This window comes from Vipera berus, assembly GCF_964194415.1.
Source record: "Vipera berus genome assembly, chromosome: 2".
Classification (NCBI taxonomy): Eukaryota; Metazoa; Chordata; class Lepidosauria; order Squamata; family Viperidae; genus Vipera; species Vipera berus.
Window position 1 is genome coordinate 127,171,215 of NC_138203.1, and position 12,005 is coordinate 127,183,219.

At 38.1% G+C, this 12,005-nt stretch overlaps 1 protein-coding gene across 3 annotated transcripts in view; it reads left to right on the forward strand.

Moving 5' to 3' along the window:
* The window catches only part of GMIP (GEM interacting protein), a 69,416-nt gene that overhangs the window by 20,649 nt on the left and 36,762 nt on the right, over positions 1-12,005 (forward strand). For all 3 annotated transcript variants that reach the window (XM_081320384.1, XM_081320385.1, XM_081320386.1), the window contains exons 3-8: positions 2,928-3,003; positions 6,923-6,986; positions 8,744-8,869; positions 9,513-9,577; positions 11,028-11,138; positions 11,654-11,734. In XM_081320384.1, coding sequence (XP_081176510.1) covers positions 2,928-3,003; positions 6,923-6,986; positions 8,744-8,869; positions 9,513-9,577; positions 11,028-11,138; positions 11,654-11,734 — 523 coding nt within the window. The remainder of the gene's footprint in view (positions 1-2,927; positions 3,004-6,922; positions 6,987-8,743; positions 8,870-9,512; positions 9,578-11,027; positions 11,139-11,653; positions 11,735-12,005) is intronic.

The following is a 12,005-nucleotide window of genomic DNA, read 5'->3' on the forward strand; positions in this document are numbered from 1 at the left end:
ACTCTGCTAGTCTTCAGCCTGTCTGTCCTATGTGGTGACTGTTTCATTTCATTTCATTTCATTTCATTTATTATATTTGTATACCGCCCTTCTCCCGAAGGACTCAGGACGGTGAACAGGGCACATAAAAATACAGAATACAAAAATTAAAAAAGAATTAAATAAGAGCCCGAGCTAAAAACAGTAGAGTAATAAAAATCCCCAATAAAAACCCCAGCACATCCCCCATCAGGCCAGGCCAGCTTGCTCAAATAAGTAGGTCTTCAGGCCGCGTTGGAAGGAGCGAAGGTCGGGCGCCATCCGGAGCTCAACTGGCAGCTGATTCCATAAAGCCGGAGCGCCCACAGAGAAGGCCCTCCCCCTGGGGGCCACCAGCCGACATTCTCTGACCGGTGGCACCCTGAGGAGGCCCTCTCTGTGGGAACGCACAGGGCGGAGGGAAGTTGACGCCGGCAGCAGGTGATCCCCGAGGTACTCCGGACCCATGCCATGTAGGGCCTTGAAAACCATTACCAAAACCTTATACTTACAGCCCTTATACTGCATGTCGTAGATGCCTCCTGTTTTTCTTCTTCAGCTACTGGTCTTTTGTTTACTTAAGATGTTTTGGAGGCTTTTAGTTCCTTTGTATGCTGTGGGGATGCCATGTGGTTGTAATATTCTATTAATTGTTTCTGAGATCTTTTTGATGTATGGGCAGTGTTGTCTTTTTCATAGCTTGTGTTGATTGTACTGTAGGGGGTTGAGTAGTCAAGCACTTTTGATCAAGTTGTGTGGGTATCCATTTTGTTGGAAGATGGTGTATAAACAGTCGGTTTCCTTTTTCTAGTGTTTTGGGTTGTTGCGGTGGCTCAGTGGGTTAGGACGCTGAGCTTGTCGATCAGAAGGTCGGCAGTTTGGCGGGTCGAATCCCGAGTGCCGCGTAACAGAGTGAGCGCCTGTTACTCATCCCAGCTTCTGCCAACCTAGCAGTTCGAAAGCACCTAAAAATGCAAGTAGAAAAATAGGGACCACTACGGTGGGAAGGTAACAGCGTTCCATGCGCCTTTGGCCTCCAGTCATGCCGGCCACATGACCACGGAGATGTCCTCAGACAAGCGCTGGCTCTTCGGCTTTGAAACGGAGATGAGTCGGAAACGACTAGCACTCATGTGCGGGGGAACCTTTACCTTTTTTTAATGTGTTTGTGCTCATCTGAATAATGTTCTTACACAGATCCTCATGTGGGAGGTTGGGTTGTTATTTTTGTAATGTAGCACTTGGTTGGCGTGGGTAATTGTACAATAGACTTTTTTGCCGCCCTTTCCTCGGCTGATGAGAATACTTGGGAAGGGTACTATGTTGTTTTCTTCTTCCATTATGAATTTTATTCCTTTGAAGATGTTGATTTTTTTAATGTGTCTTCCCTAGTCATTCATGTATTTTTATTATAGCAAAGGTGTCATCCATATATCAAATTCATACTTTTGGTTGTATAATGTGTGAGAATTCTATAGTTTCTGGACACTTCATTACAGTTACTGTTGTATATCCTAAGACTAGTAATCACATTGATGTTCACTTGTTGGTATATTTGTCCATGAAACTGAAAATAGACAGTGAGTCAGAGGTGAACCAGGTCCATCATTTTGAGTAGTTGGATCTTAGTGTATTTGGTTAGGTTGTGTGTGTATAGGTGTGTAGTGCTGCTGCCATGATTTTTTCACTGGTTCTAGGTTTATGGATGTAACAAGTGCTCTGACGTTGAATAAAACCATGATCTCCTCTCTCTCCTCCTCTATTATTAGGTCTTTGATTTTCTGTTGGCAGAGTTGTGGAGACTTGATAGAATATTCACTCCCCTCTGTGAGATGTGCAAGCTTTTTTGTCAATTCTTTAGTGATGTTGTATCTTGGGGTCCCTGATAACGATACGATTGCATGAAGAGATATGTCGGGCTTGTTTTTGGCATCCATGAAAGCAGGGTGGAGGAGTCCACTGCTTTTCACCTGCCACTGTTCTTTTTTTGTGATTTGACCTTTCATGATTAGGTCATTAAGGGTTATCTTGGTCAAGTTGTCTAGTTTCTGTATTGGGTTGGTCCTTACTGGAATGTAAGTTTCTTTGTCCTCCAGTAATTCTTTGAGGGGTTTTTTTTGTATACATTGTGTTTTGTCCAGGATAACCGTAGTAAGGACTTTGTCTGTTGGGAATGATGGCTTGGTCTTTCTTTAGGTTATGTCCTCTGCTTTGAGTTGGTTCTGATTTTATGTTCTTGTGGTCTGTGGTATAATTGTATGCCTTATATTTTCTCGAGTCTCTATGGAAAGCTCTTAAAAATGCTGCTTCTAAGGCTGCAAAGAATTATAACTTATTAGAATCATCTATGTTACAACTGAGGCTTTTGATGATGAGGAGGAGGAGGAGGAGGAGGATAATGATCATGGATGCTCACCTCAGATTAAATAAATACCAGCACTGCCTAGATAACCTTAAGGAACAACTGGAACAAACTGTGTTCTGAAAACACACAAAAATTCTGACAACCACCATGAACACCACATCCCTAAGACAAGCTGGAAAAAGAAAATGAAGGTCCAAGTCAAACTGCTCAAGCTAAATTCCACAAAGAGGTACCTGAACTAGAATGAGTTGTCAATATGTCCAGTGGTTCACTATCCATTGCAAAACACAATACCCTACAGAAAAGCCTCAACTATAAAATGATGCTGTGGTTGAGGTGGATTGAAATGAAAAGAATCCTAGATGATAATAAATATACAGTAATAATAATTAGAGAAGGATTCACTTTCCTACATTAGGGCTCAATTCTGTCTCCCAGCTTTGCACAATGGTATGGGTACTGTTCAGTACTGTTTTGTACTAATGAAGAATAGTGCATTTTGCCTTTTAAGTAATTTCTCCTGTTGATTTTTTTCCAATTTCAGGGCAATTGAAATGTTTAATGATGATGCCGATGACAACAGGAATGAATCTTCAGACCCGCAGTCTGAAAAAGTACAGGTAGAAATAAGTTATCTTAATTCTGACTAAGAATAATAACAATGTGTGCTGTTTAAGTTTGTGCCATCTGAGAAAGAATAAATATATATTTTTCCTTTGCAAGATAAATTACAAGATCTGACCCAGTTATGGATCTGGCATGGATATATACAATTTTTTTTAGGAAAATATGCTTGCCACATCTAGTTGATGACATAACTTTTTGAAAAAGATATTTTTTCAGTTATACCTACTATTGCACAAGTATCTACTAATAGGACTGTGTCACATGTATTTATATACTGAGGTGATGAAATCTCTGGAAGTATTCAGCTGCTCTTGGGAGTCCTTAGTTGATAGAAGATTGAAAAGTTGGGCACTGGATAGTATTTTATCATCTTCCTTCCTTCCTTCCTTCCTTCCTTCCTTCCTTCCTTCCTTCCTTCCTTCCTTCCTTCCTTCCTTCCTTCCTTCCTTTTCTGCCAGTACCTAACAGGATGGAACAAATATGCAATCTTAGTAGCTTTCTTATTTACAAAATTAGAAATGGTCGGATACATCTATATCTTAAATATCCCCCACTAATCTGATATCACAGTACAAACTAGTGATTAATGCAGTGATTCTCAGCCATATTTAAAAGCTGTAGCCTGCACTGGATAAAGTTTTCTGCCAGGTATCCAAGAGAATACATCTGGAAATGCACACTATGCCTGCCTAAAAAAAATTATAATAAGTTTGCCAATAAGGAGTAAAACTAAGATGATAATAGTGATGAGGATATAGTGTCAAATAAGAGTGGAAATCTGAGTGAAAAAGAAAAAAAATACAAAATGTAAAACAAAGTTGGCTACAAAAACTGAGAAATATTGTTCCTTTTTAGATAGTAATGAGACTTACTTGTGTAATGATGAATTTAATCCTACTCCAGAATATGTCTTTTGCGCTGAAGAGACATTTCTTGATCAAACATAGTCCTCTTACTGGCACACCTCAATTTTACTTAGAGAGACTTTTACATTCTAGAAAACATCAGTTTGAAAATTGCTAAAACTCAGTGTCAAATAAACCAGCTTTTTAGTAGCTGACTTGATAGCTACGATTTTGAAACCTCATCCAAGCCCAGAGATGCTCATATTCCCAGTTCACCATGCTGAATTAAAGACAGGATATGATGTTAAAACAGTAGAATACAGATAGTCCTTATTTAGAGACTGTCTCATACAGCAACCAGAAAAATAGCTTTACAACCAGTCCTCAGAGTTATGACCTTTGTAGGTAAAAGAAAGCTGGAATAAGATCATAAGCATGGGTGGTTTCATTTAATGACTGCTTTGCTTAACAATCAAGTTGTGGTTCCAATTGTGGGTACTAAATGAGCACTACTTATTTCTGGGGTAGCGCTTATATTAGGCCCATCCCAAAAAACAAACTAGGGCTTATTTTCAGGTAGGCCTTACTTTCGGGGAAACACGGGTATGCTGAACTTTCCTTGGTTGGGACAATAAAATGATTTATGTGGTTGGGGAAAATGCATTATAATTACATGTTGGTTTCGGCTTTGTAAAGTAAGTCGAGGACTACCTATATCAGTTTTTCTATTAGAACCACTACCTGCTCTGTCCCAGATTCTAGATAGCATTTTAGTTTTTGAGGCTTATGCCCCCCAAAACTATGCATATACATATGAACAAATACATAGATGATGGACATGTATCTTACTCCAATATTTCTTTGCTTTGTCACATGTCCACCATAAGTGATAAAAAGTCCCTACTTTACATTTACATTTCCAACATTCATTTGAGATACCTTTATACATTCTAGATAACTTATCTGCTGTTAAATACCAATGATATATCATCTTATAAAAATTTTCTTTTAAATTATAATTTAGTGTGAATTTTAAGCCTTTCATACACATATTCTCCCATTGTTCAAGTAACACGTTATATCCAAAATTCCTTGCCCACTGAATCATACAGTGTTTTACATGTTCACTTTCCAAATTCAATTTCAATAACGTTTTATAAATCTTACCAATAGTATGTTCATCACTACTACATAGTAAAATTTCCAATTCATTTTTAACAAAATCAAACACATAAGTCTTTTTATCTAGTTTAAATCTTTCTTTCAGTTGTAAGTATGTAAACAGTGGCAGACATGACCTTCTGATTCTAACTCTTCTTTAGACTTGAGAGTGTGGTCACCAAATTTAAAATTATTTTACCATAGGTCTACCAGTCTGGCTTCACCACCATTTCTTTTCTAAAAAAAAAGGTTCTTGGGGGGGAACACCCAAAGAGGCAACTTTGTAAAGAACCTTGTTTTGTATTTATTACAAACTCTTATTATGGCACATCTAACAAAATGATTGTTGAAATCAACATTTACTTTAACTTTATCATACCCTAAATAACCGTGCCATCCAAACCGTGCCATCAAGTAACCTCTTTTTCTGGAGATTCACCCACTCTTTTAGCCAGACCAAACAACAAGCATCAAAATACAATTTCAAATCTGGTAAACCCAACCCCCCTCTTTCCTTAACATCTTGCAATAACATATCTAATTCTTGGTTTCTTCCCTTGCCATGTAAACTTGGAAATATTCCTCTGCCATTGTTTCATGGAATATTAATTCCACTGTTTCATGGAATATCAATTGCAAGTATTGGTAATATCTGAAACAGAAAGAACATTTCTGGTAAAACATTCATCTTAATTACAGAAATTCTATCCAGTAGTGATAAATGTAATGTGTCCCATCTTTGCAAATCTTTTTAAATACCATTCCAGAGGGGCACATAACTATTTTGAAAGAGTTTTGTATTTTTGTTTGTCAGCATGAACCCCAAATATTTCACTTTTTTCTTGACCTTAAAACCAGACTTTTTAGCCAATATATCACAATCCTGAGAAGACATATTCTTAATCAGCACTATTGTTTTCTGTTTGTTTATTTAAAAACCTGCTAAAGCCCCCAAATTTATTTAATTTCCTCATCAAATATTCTATATAATATTTTGGGCCTTGCAGGAATATAACCAAATCATCAGCAAATGCCCTCAATTTATAAACTTCTCCCATTTTACAACCTTTCTTGGCACAGTTAAGTGAATCTCTGCAGTTGTGACTTGTTAATTAACTGAATCTGGCTTCCCCATTAACTTTGCTTGTCAGAAGATTGCAAAAGGTGATCATATGGCCCTGGAACACTGCAACTGTCTTAAATATGAGTCAGTTGCCAAGCATCTGAATTTTGATCATGTGACCATGGGGATGTTGCAATGGTCGTGTGAAAAACGGTCATAAGTCACTTTTTTCAATGCTGTTGTAACTTTGAACTGTCACTAAATGAACTTTTGTAACTCAAGGACTACCTGCATTAAATCACTAAAGTCAAGTATGTCTCATCCTCCACCTAAGATATAACCATCTTCTCCCTGGAATTCTATCAGTGACTGATCGATTGGGTCAGATATTTTAAAAAATATCACCCAAGTTGCAGGGAAGGGGTAGCGGAATAGTTTATAAATTGCAGATTTGGAATTTTTGTTATTTCATTTTAGTGCATTTTATTTTAATGTTTTCATATTGATTGATATACTGAGTAGGCATTCGACGTGTAATAACGTGATTCATTCATATGTCAAACTTTGGGAATATGATTAATTAAGCAGGAAAATCTAGTTATTATCCAAATTCCATAAAATGCCTAAAATATAAAATGGGAGATTAATGTGACCAAACTGATTTGGTGTTGAATGGGAAGTATATCATTTCATTTATTTATGTAATTCTCATTCTCAGTCATTTCAGCTTTGATGTCTACTTTGTAATCCAGTACCAGTTTGGGGAAATATGTTTCATTTGGGATCTTTCTCACTAAAATAATATTTTTTTTAAAAAATAATCCACATATTTTTATTTTGCAGCCATGTGAACTTTTCTGTAAACATGAAAGAAATTTGGAAGCAGCAGATCCAGCGAATATGTCAGGTATCTACAGAAGAATTTAATTGAAATATTTGGCATGAATTTTGATTTCCATGATTATTTCATTTCAAAAATCATGTATTGGTTTTTGCTATTATTTTGCAATGAAGATGGTGGGATAGAAGAGTGACAGACCGTTGCCCCCAAATCCTACAGTATGTTTGGATTCCAGGTCACATATTGACTAACTATTTTGGAAAGCTGGAGAATGGAGTAGTTGAAGCTTTAGCCTGATAAACAGCAAGTTATGTTCTTAGTTTGATGACTGAAGATGTTGCCAAAGAAATTATAAAGTATCTTGATTACCATTTTAAAAAATCTGTATCATATTTTTACCAATAGCCTACTACTACCTGAACAAAATGGCAACCTGCTTGTACAGGGTACCCAATGTCCAGAGTTGTTATGAGACGGGCAGCTTTTGTGAATGTGATTTGTAAATAAACAATTTAAAAAGGTAAAGGTAAAGGTTCCCCCGCACATGCGTGCTAGTCGTTTCCAACTCTAGGGGCCGGTGCTCATCTCCGTTTCAAAGCCGAAGAGCCAGCGCTTGTCCGAGGACGTCTCCGTGGTCATGTGGCCGGCATGACTAGATGCCAAAGGCGCACGGAACGCTGTTACCTTCCCACCGGAGCGGTCCCTATTTTTCTACTTGCATTTTTACGTGCTTTCGAACTGCTAGGTTGGCAGAAGCTGGGACGAGTAACAGGCGCTCACTCTGCTACGCGGCACTCGGGATTCGACCCGCCAAACTGCCAACCTTCCGATCGACAAGCTCAGCGTCCTAACCCACTGAGCCACCGCATCCTTAAAAAAATAAACAATTTACATGATGATAATTCTGTTTTATCTATGATTACTAAAAGTGTAGTCTAATTAATTTATCTCTGGAAAGCACCAAATTGGGGACCAAATTAGAACTTCTGATCAGGGCCAAGAAGAGTTAGAGTGTTTGCAAAGGAGGCTTTTATTACGAACTATCTCTTTTTCAGTCACATATAAAGTTCAGACAAGATTTTTCAGCTAGAAAGCCAGACTGAAAGGCAGGAAGAAATTGTATTTCGGAGCTGTGAATTGAGGGCGGTTTCAAATAATTTATACAGATCAGGAGGCCTGTGCAGAAGATAGTAGGACTTCTAGAAATAAAAGGATTGATGGGGAGGAAAGCAAGATCAAGCAGTGGAAAAGCATGGAGGTGTATTGTCAAACTGACTGTTTAAAATAGAAGAAAGTACAAAGAGTGAAAGGGGAAGTAATGAGTCTCCAAGGAAAATGAGGACAGAGAAAGGTTGCTATCGAAAGCTTACAGTTAGCCCCAGAAGGCTTACAGTTTTCCATAAAAGCATTGCCTGGGTTTACACAGGGTATTAAGACATAAACCAGTTTACAAACCATAATGAATGTGTTGTTCACAGATGCTAAATCATGTAAACCATATGAAAGCTTGCTTCAGTGTGTGAATCTAGCAGTTCTGTGTTCAGGTCTAGGCTTTAAATACTGTATGTTTGTCCTGAATATCCCTGACACAAGAAACTTACTCAGATTGTGGGATCAGGTATTGCTGAACTGCAGTAAGTAGCTTCAGTCAATACAGGCATATGGTGAGAGATTTACATGTTATATTCAGTAACAGCTAGAGGGGAGCAGGTTTCCTGTTTGGCCAATAAGAAATTCCTGTACTGTTAACAGATGAGTCCTTTGTTAATGAAAATACTGATTTTGTTGGCTGTGTTCTAAAATCAACCTGTTAATTTTCTCAGTTGAAGAAGCTGATGAGATGCTGGTCAAATGTGAAGGTGGTGTAGAAGCAGCCTTAAGATATGCCAAAATGTGGTGCAAATACATCAAGGAGCTGTTGAATTGGATTGACAAACGTATTACTTATGGTAAGTATATATATATTTATTTTATTTATTTATTTTAATTCCATTTATATCCCGCCCTTCTCCGAAGACTCAGGGCGGCTTACAAGCTTAGCAGTAGCCTTCATTCTATGTATATGCCTGCTTATTAGGGCTTTCATACACCCCCCCAAGCGGCATTATTACAAAGTCAGCTTAATTGCCCCCAACAATCTGGGTCCTCATTTTACCTACCTCGGAAGGATGGAAGGCTGAGTCAACCTTGAGCCTGGTGGGATGCGAACCTGCACTAATTGCAGGCAGCTGGTGTTACTTAAGGAGGCATTAGCCCACTGCTCCACCAATATATATATATTGTCAACATCTATGCTTTATGGAAACTTGGTAGATGACTCTGACCCAGTCATTCTTTCCCTCATAGATTACCTATTCAGATAATATACTTCTAGATTTTCTCAGTAGTGGGACTATTCCTCCAGGCCATCTTGAGTTTAAGGAAACAGAATTTTGCATTAGAGTGGGTACACAACACTTCTTACAAACTTTGCCACAAAGACAGATTTCCAAAATGTTGAGGTTTTAATCCTGCTTAGCAGAAATAAACTTCCTGCTCTTATCATGGATTTCTGATGGGGATTCAATCCCTTCATGTGTTGGTTATTTGCAGAAATTGAATTTGCAAAGAACATTCTGAAGATAGCCGAAGCTGGAAGAAATATCATTTTTTCTCAGGTAATGGTTCCAGGTTTTGTCCTTTTTGTGTTCATTTTGCAATCCATATCAAATCGCTTTGGTGCAAGTGTTATAGAGAGTTTGTACACAAATGTAAGCATTTTCTTTTTAAATCATCCTTTATATCTGTGGGTAGGAATGCTGACATCTCATTTTTCAGGCCCCATTTTAATAACGATAAAAACATTTTAATAACAATCCTAATAATGAATTCATCCCTAACCACAGAAGCACGGGCAACAATTATTTATATAGAAATAGCACATGTTAAAAATGTCCCATTGTAGTTGTTGAGGTAAAATGGACTTTACCCTCATAAAAAGACAACATATGACCAAAACATTGGATTAAACATTTTAAATAAATGTTTGTGCTCCTGATAAATCAAAAGCCTGACACCAAGGATGTTTTAAGTATTATTTACATTTAACAATAAGAGCTGAACTTATGTAACTAAGAAAGCTAAGTAACATTCAGCCGAGTTCTATGGCAGAGTTTCCCAAAGAGATCAATAATCCTGGCCTTACAACTGTTTGATTAGTCAGCAGATTGGAAGTGGTCTAGGTTTCATAAAACTTCATACTGTCAGGTTTACTTCGTATTATGGCAGTTGCTGTCAACCATTTTTGTGTGGTTGGCAGTCTTAACAAAAGAAATTCTATCTCTTGGAAGCACCTGTGCTAGTGATGCACAGAAAGTTGTTGTATTACTTGGATAATTTACTCAAGATATCCCTGTGCCACATAGTAAGATGTCAGCATAATCTATGTCTTATGCATCAGGACTGAGCCTAGTGCAGGTATCCCCAACCCCTGGGCCACAGTTCTCTACCGGGCCATGAGCTGTTCAAAACCGGGCTGCCCGAAGCAGCAGGCAAGCATGTGCATGCACAGTCCATTTGCATGAGCAGTGGGTATGCCACTTATGCAGATGGAGCTGCACGCATGCATGTATTTGCCTGCCACTTGCGCGAAGCCATCCCCTCTACACCCCCCACTCCCAGTCAACAAAGCCAGAAAGGTTGGGGAACTCTAGCCTAGTGAGTTCCCCAGGCTAGAGATGACTACTATGGAAACATGCCTCAACTAACTAAAACTCATGCCAAGGATCAAAAGCCTGAAGTTTAAACCATTGAGAATATGTACATGTTCCTTTCATCTTTGCAAGGCAGTGAGAAGGAGCTGTTGTGTGTGTGGTTTTGTTCTTGTCTCCTATATGGATTCTAATCTATACTAATCCCAGGTGGGAATCCTGGCATTGTGGCAATGGCAGAGAGTGCAGAAGGAAAGCACGATGCTATTAAACTGAAAAGGGAGGTGTGCTATTACTTTTAATGCTGGATCTGACAGAGAGCCTGGGAATGGCTATCTCCTATTAGCTAGAACGTGACTATTCCACACCGAGCAATCTAACGGCTTGAGCATGTTGGTCAATATTTTTGTCTCCCCAGAGTGGTATGCCTCTCCAGACCCTCTACACCATGGTTATGGAGCATGATATAAAGGCAGGGAATGTAGCCATCGAAACAGCTGGAACTTTGCATCTGAGAGAATTTTATGAGGTACATCATTTTTCTGATTTAGATAAAGCATCCCTATGCCAGAGCAACAATTTAAAATGCCCCGTGAGTCTATGATGCTAGAATCTTTTTAACTTTTGTATCTTTGTATTTTTATATGTTTGCCCTGTTCACCGCCCTGAGTCCTTCGGGAGAAGGGCGGTATATAAATAAAATTATTATTATTATTATTATTATTATTATTATTATTATTATTATTATTATTATTATTATTATTATTATTATTATTATCATCATCATCATCATTATTATTATCATTATTATTATTATCTTGGCCCTAAAGAGATTGTGGCTGGAACAACTGCATTTGAAGAAGATGGGACTGGGAAATAGAAATCAAATATTAAAACGGGGGGAATTGGTTTGATCAATTTTCATCAAGCACCCATGTTAATTCAGCATTTGGGTTTTGTTTTGGTTTTTTCCTGAATGTCTACTTAATATTACTGTACATTCTCTCCTGCTATATACACCTAACAATCCTCTTTCTGTTTTAGCCTCTTTGGGCCAAAAGGAATGAAATTGAGAAATGGCGGAAGGAATTCAAAGATCAGTGGCAGAAAGAACAGAAAAGGATGGTAAGAACAGAGTAAGGGGTGAAGTTGCAATCAGGCTTGGTCTTTTGGCAGATATGTATGGGCCAAAGGGGTTAAGGTACTATAAATGCAGCTATACATTCAGGATTTTAAATAAATTTCTCGACAATTGAAGTTTAGGTTGGGAGATAGATTAGGAAAACCTTCTTTAGGGAGACTGGGAGTATTTATCCCATGCTTAGAAAATACCAGGACAGAGAGAGATGGGCAAAGGGTCACATCAATGGCTTCCATGCAAAATCATGTTTCTTAT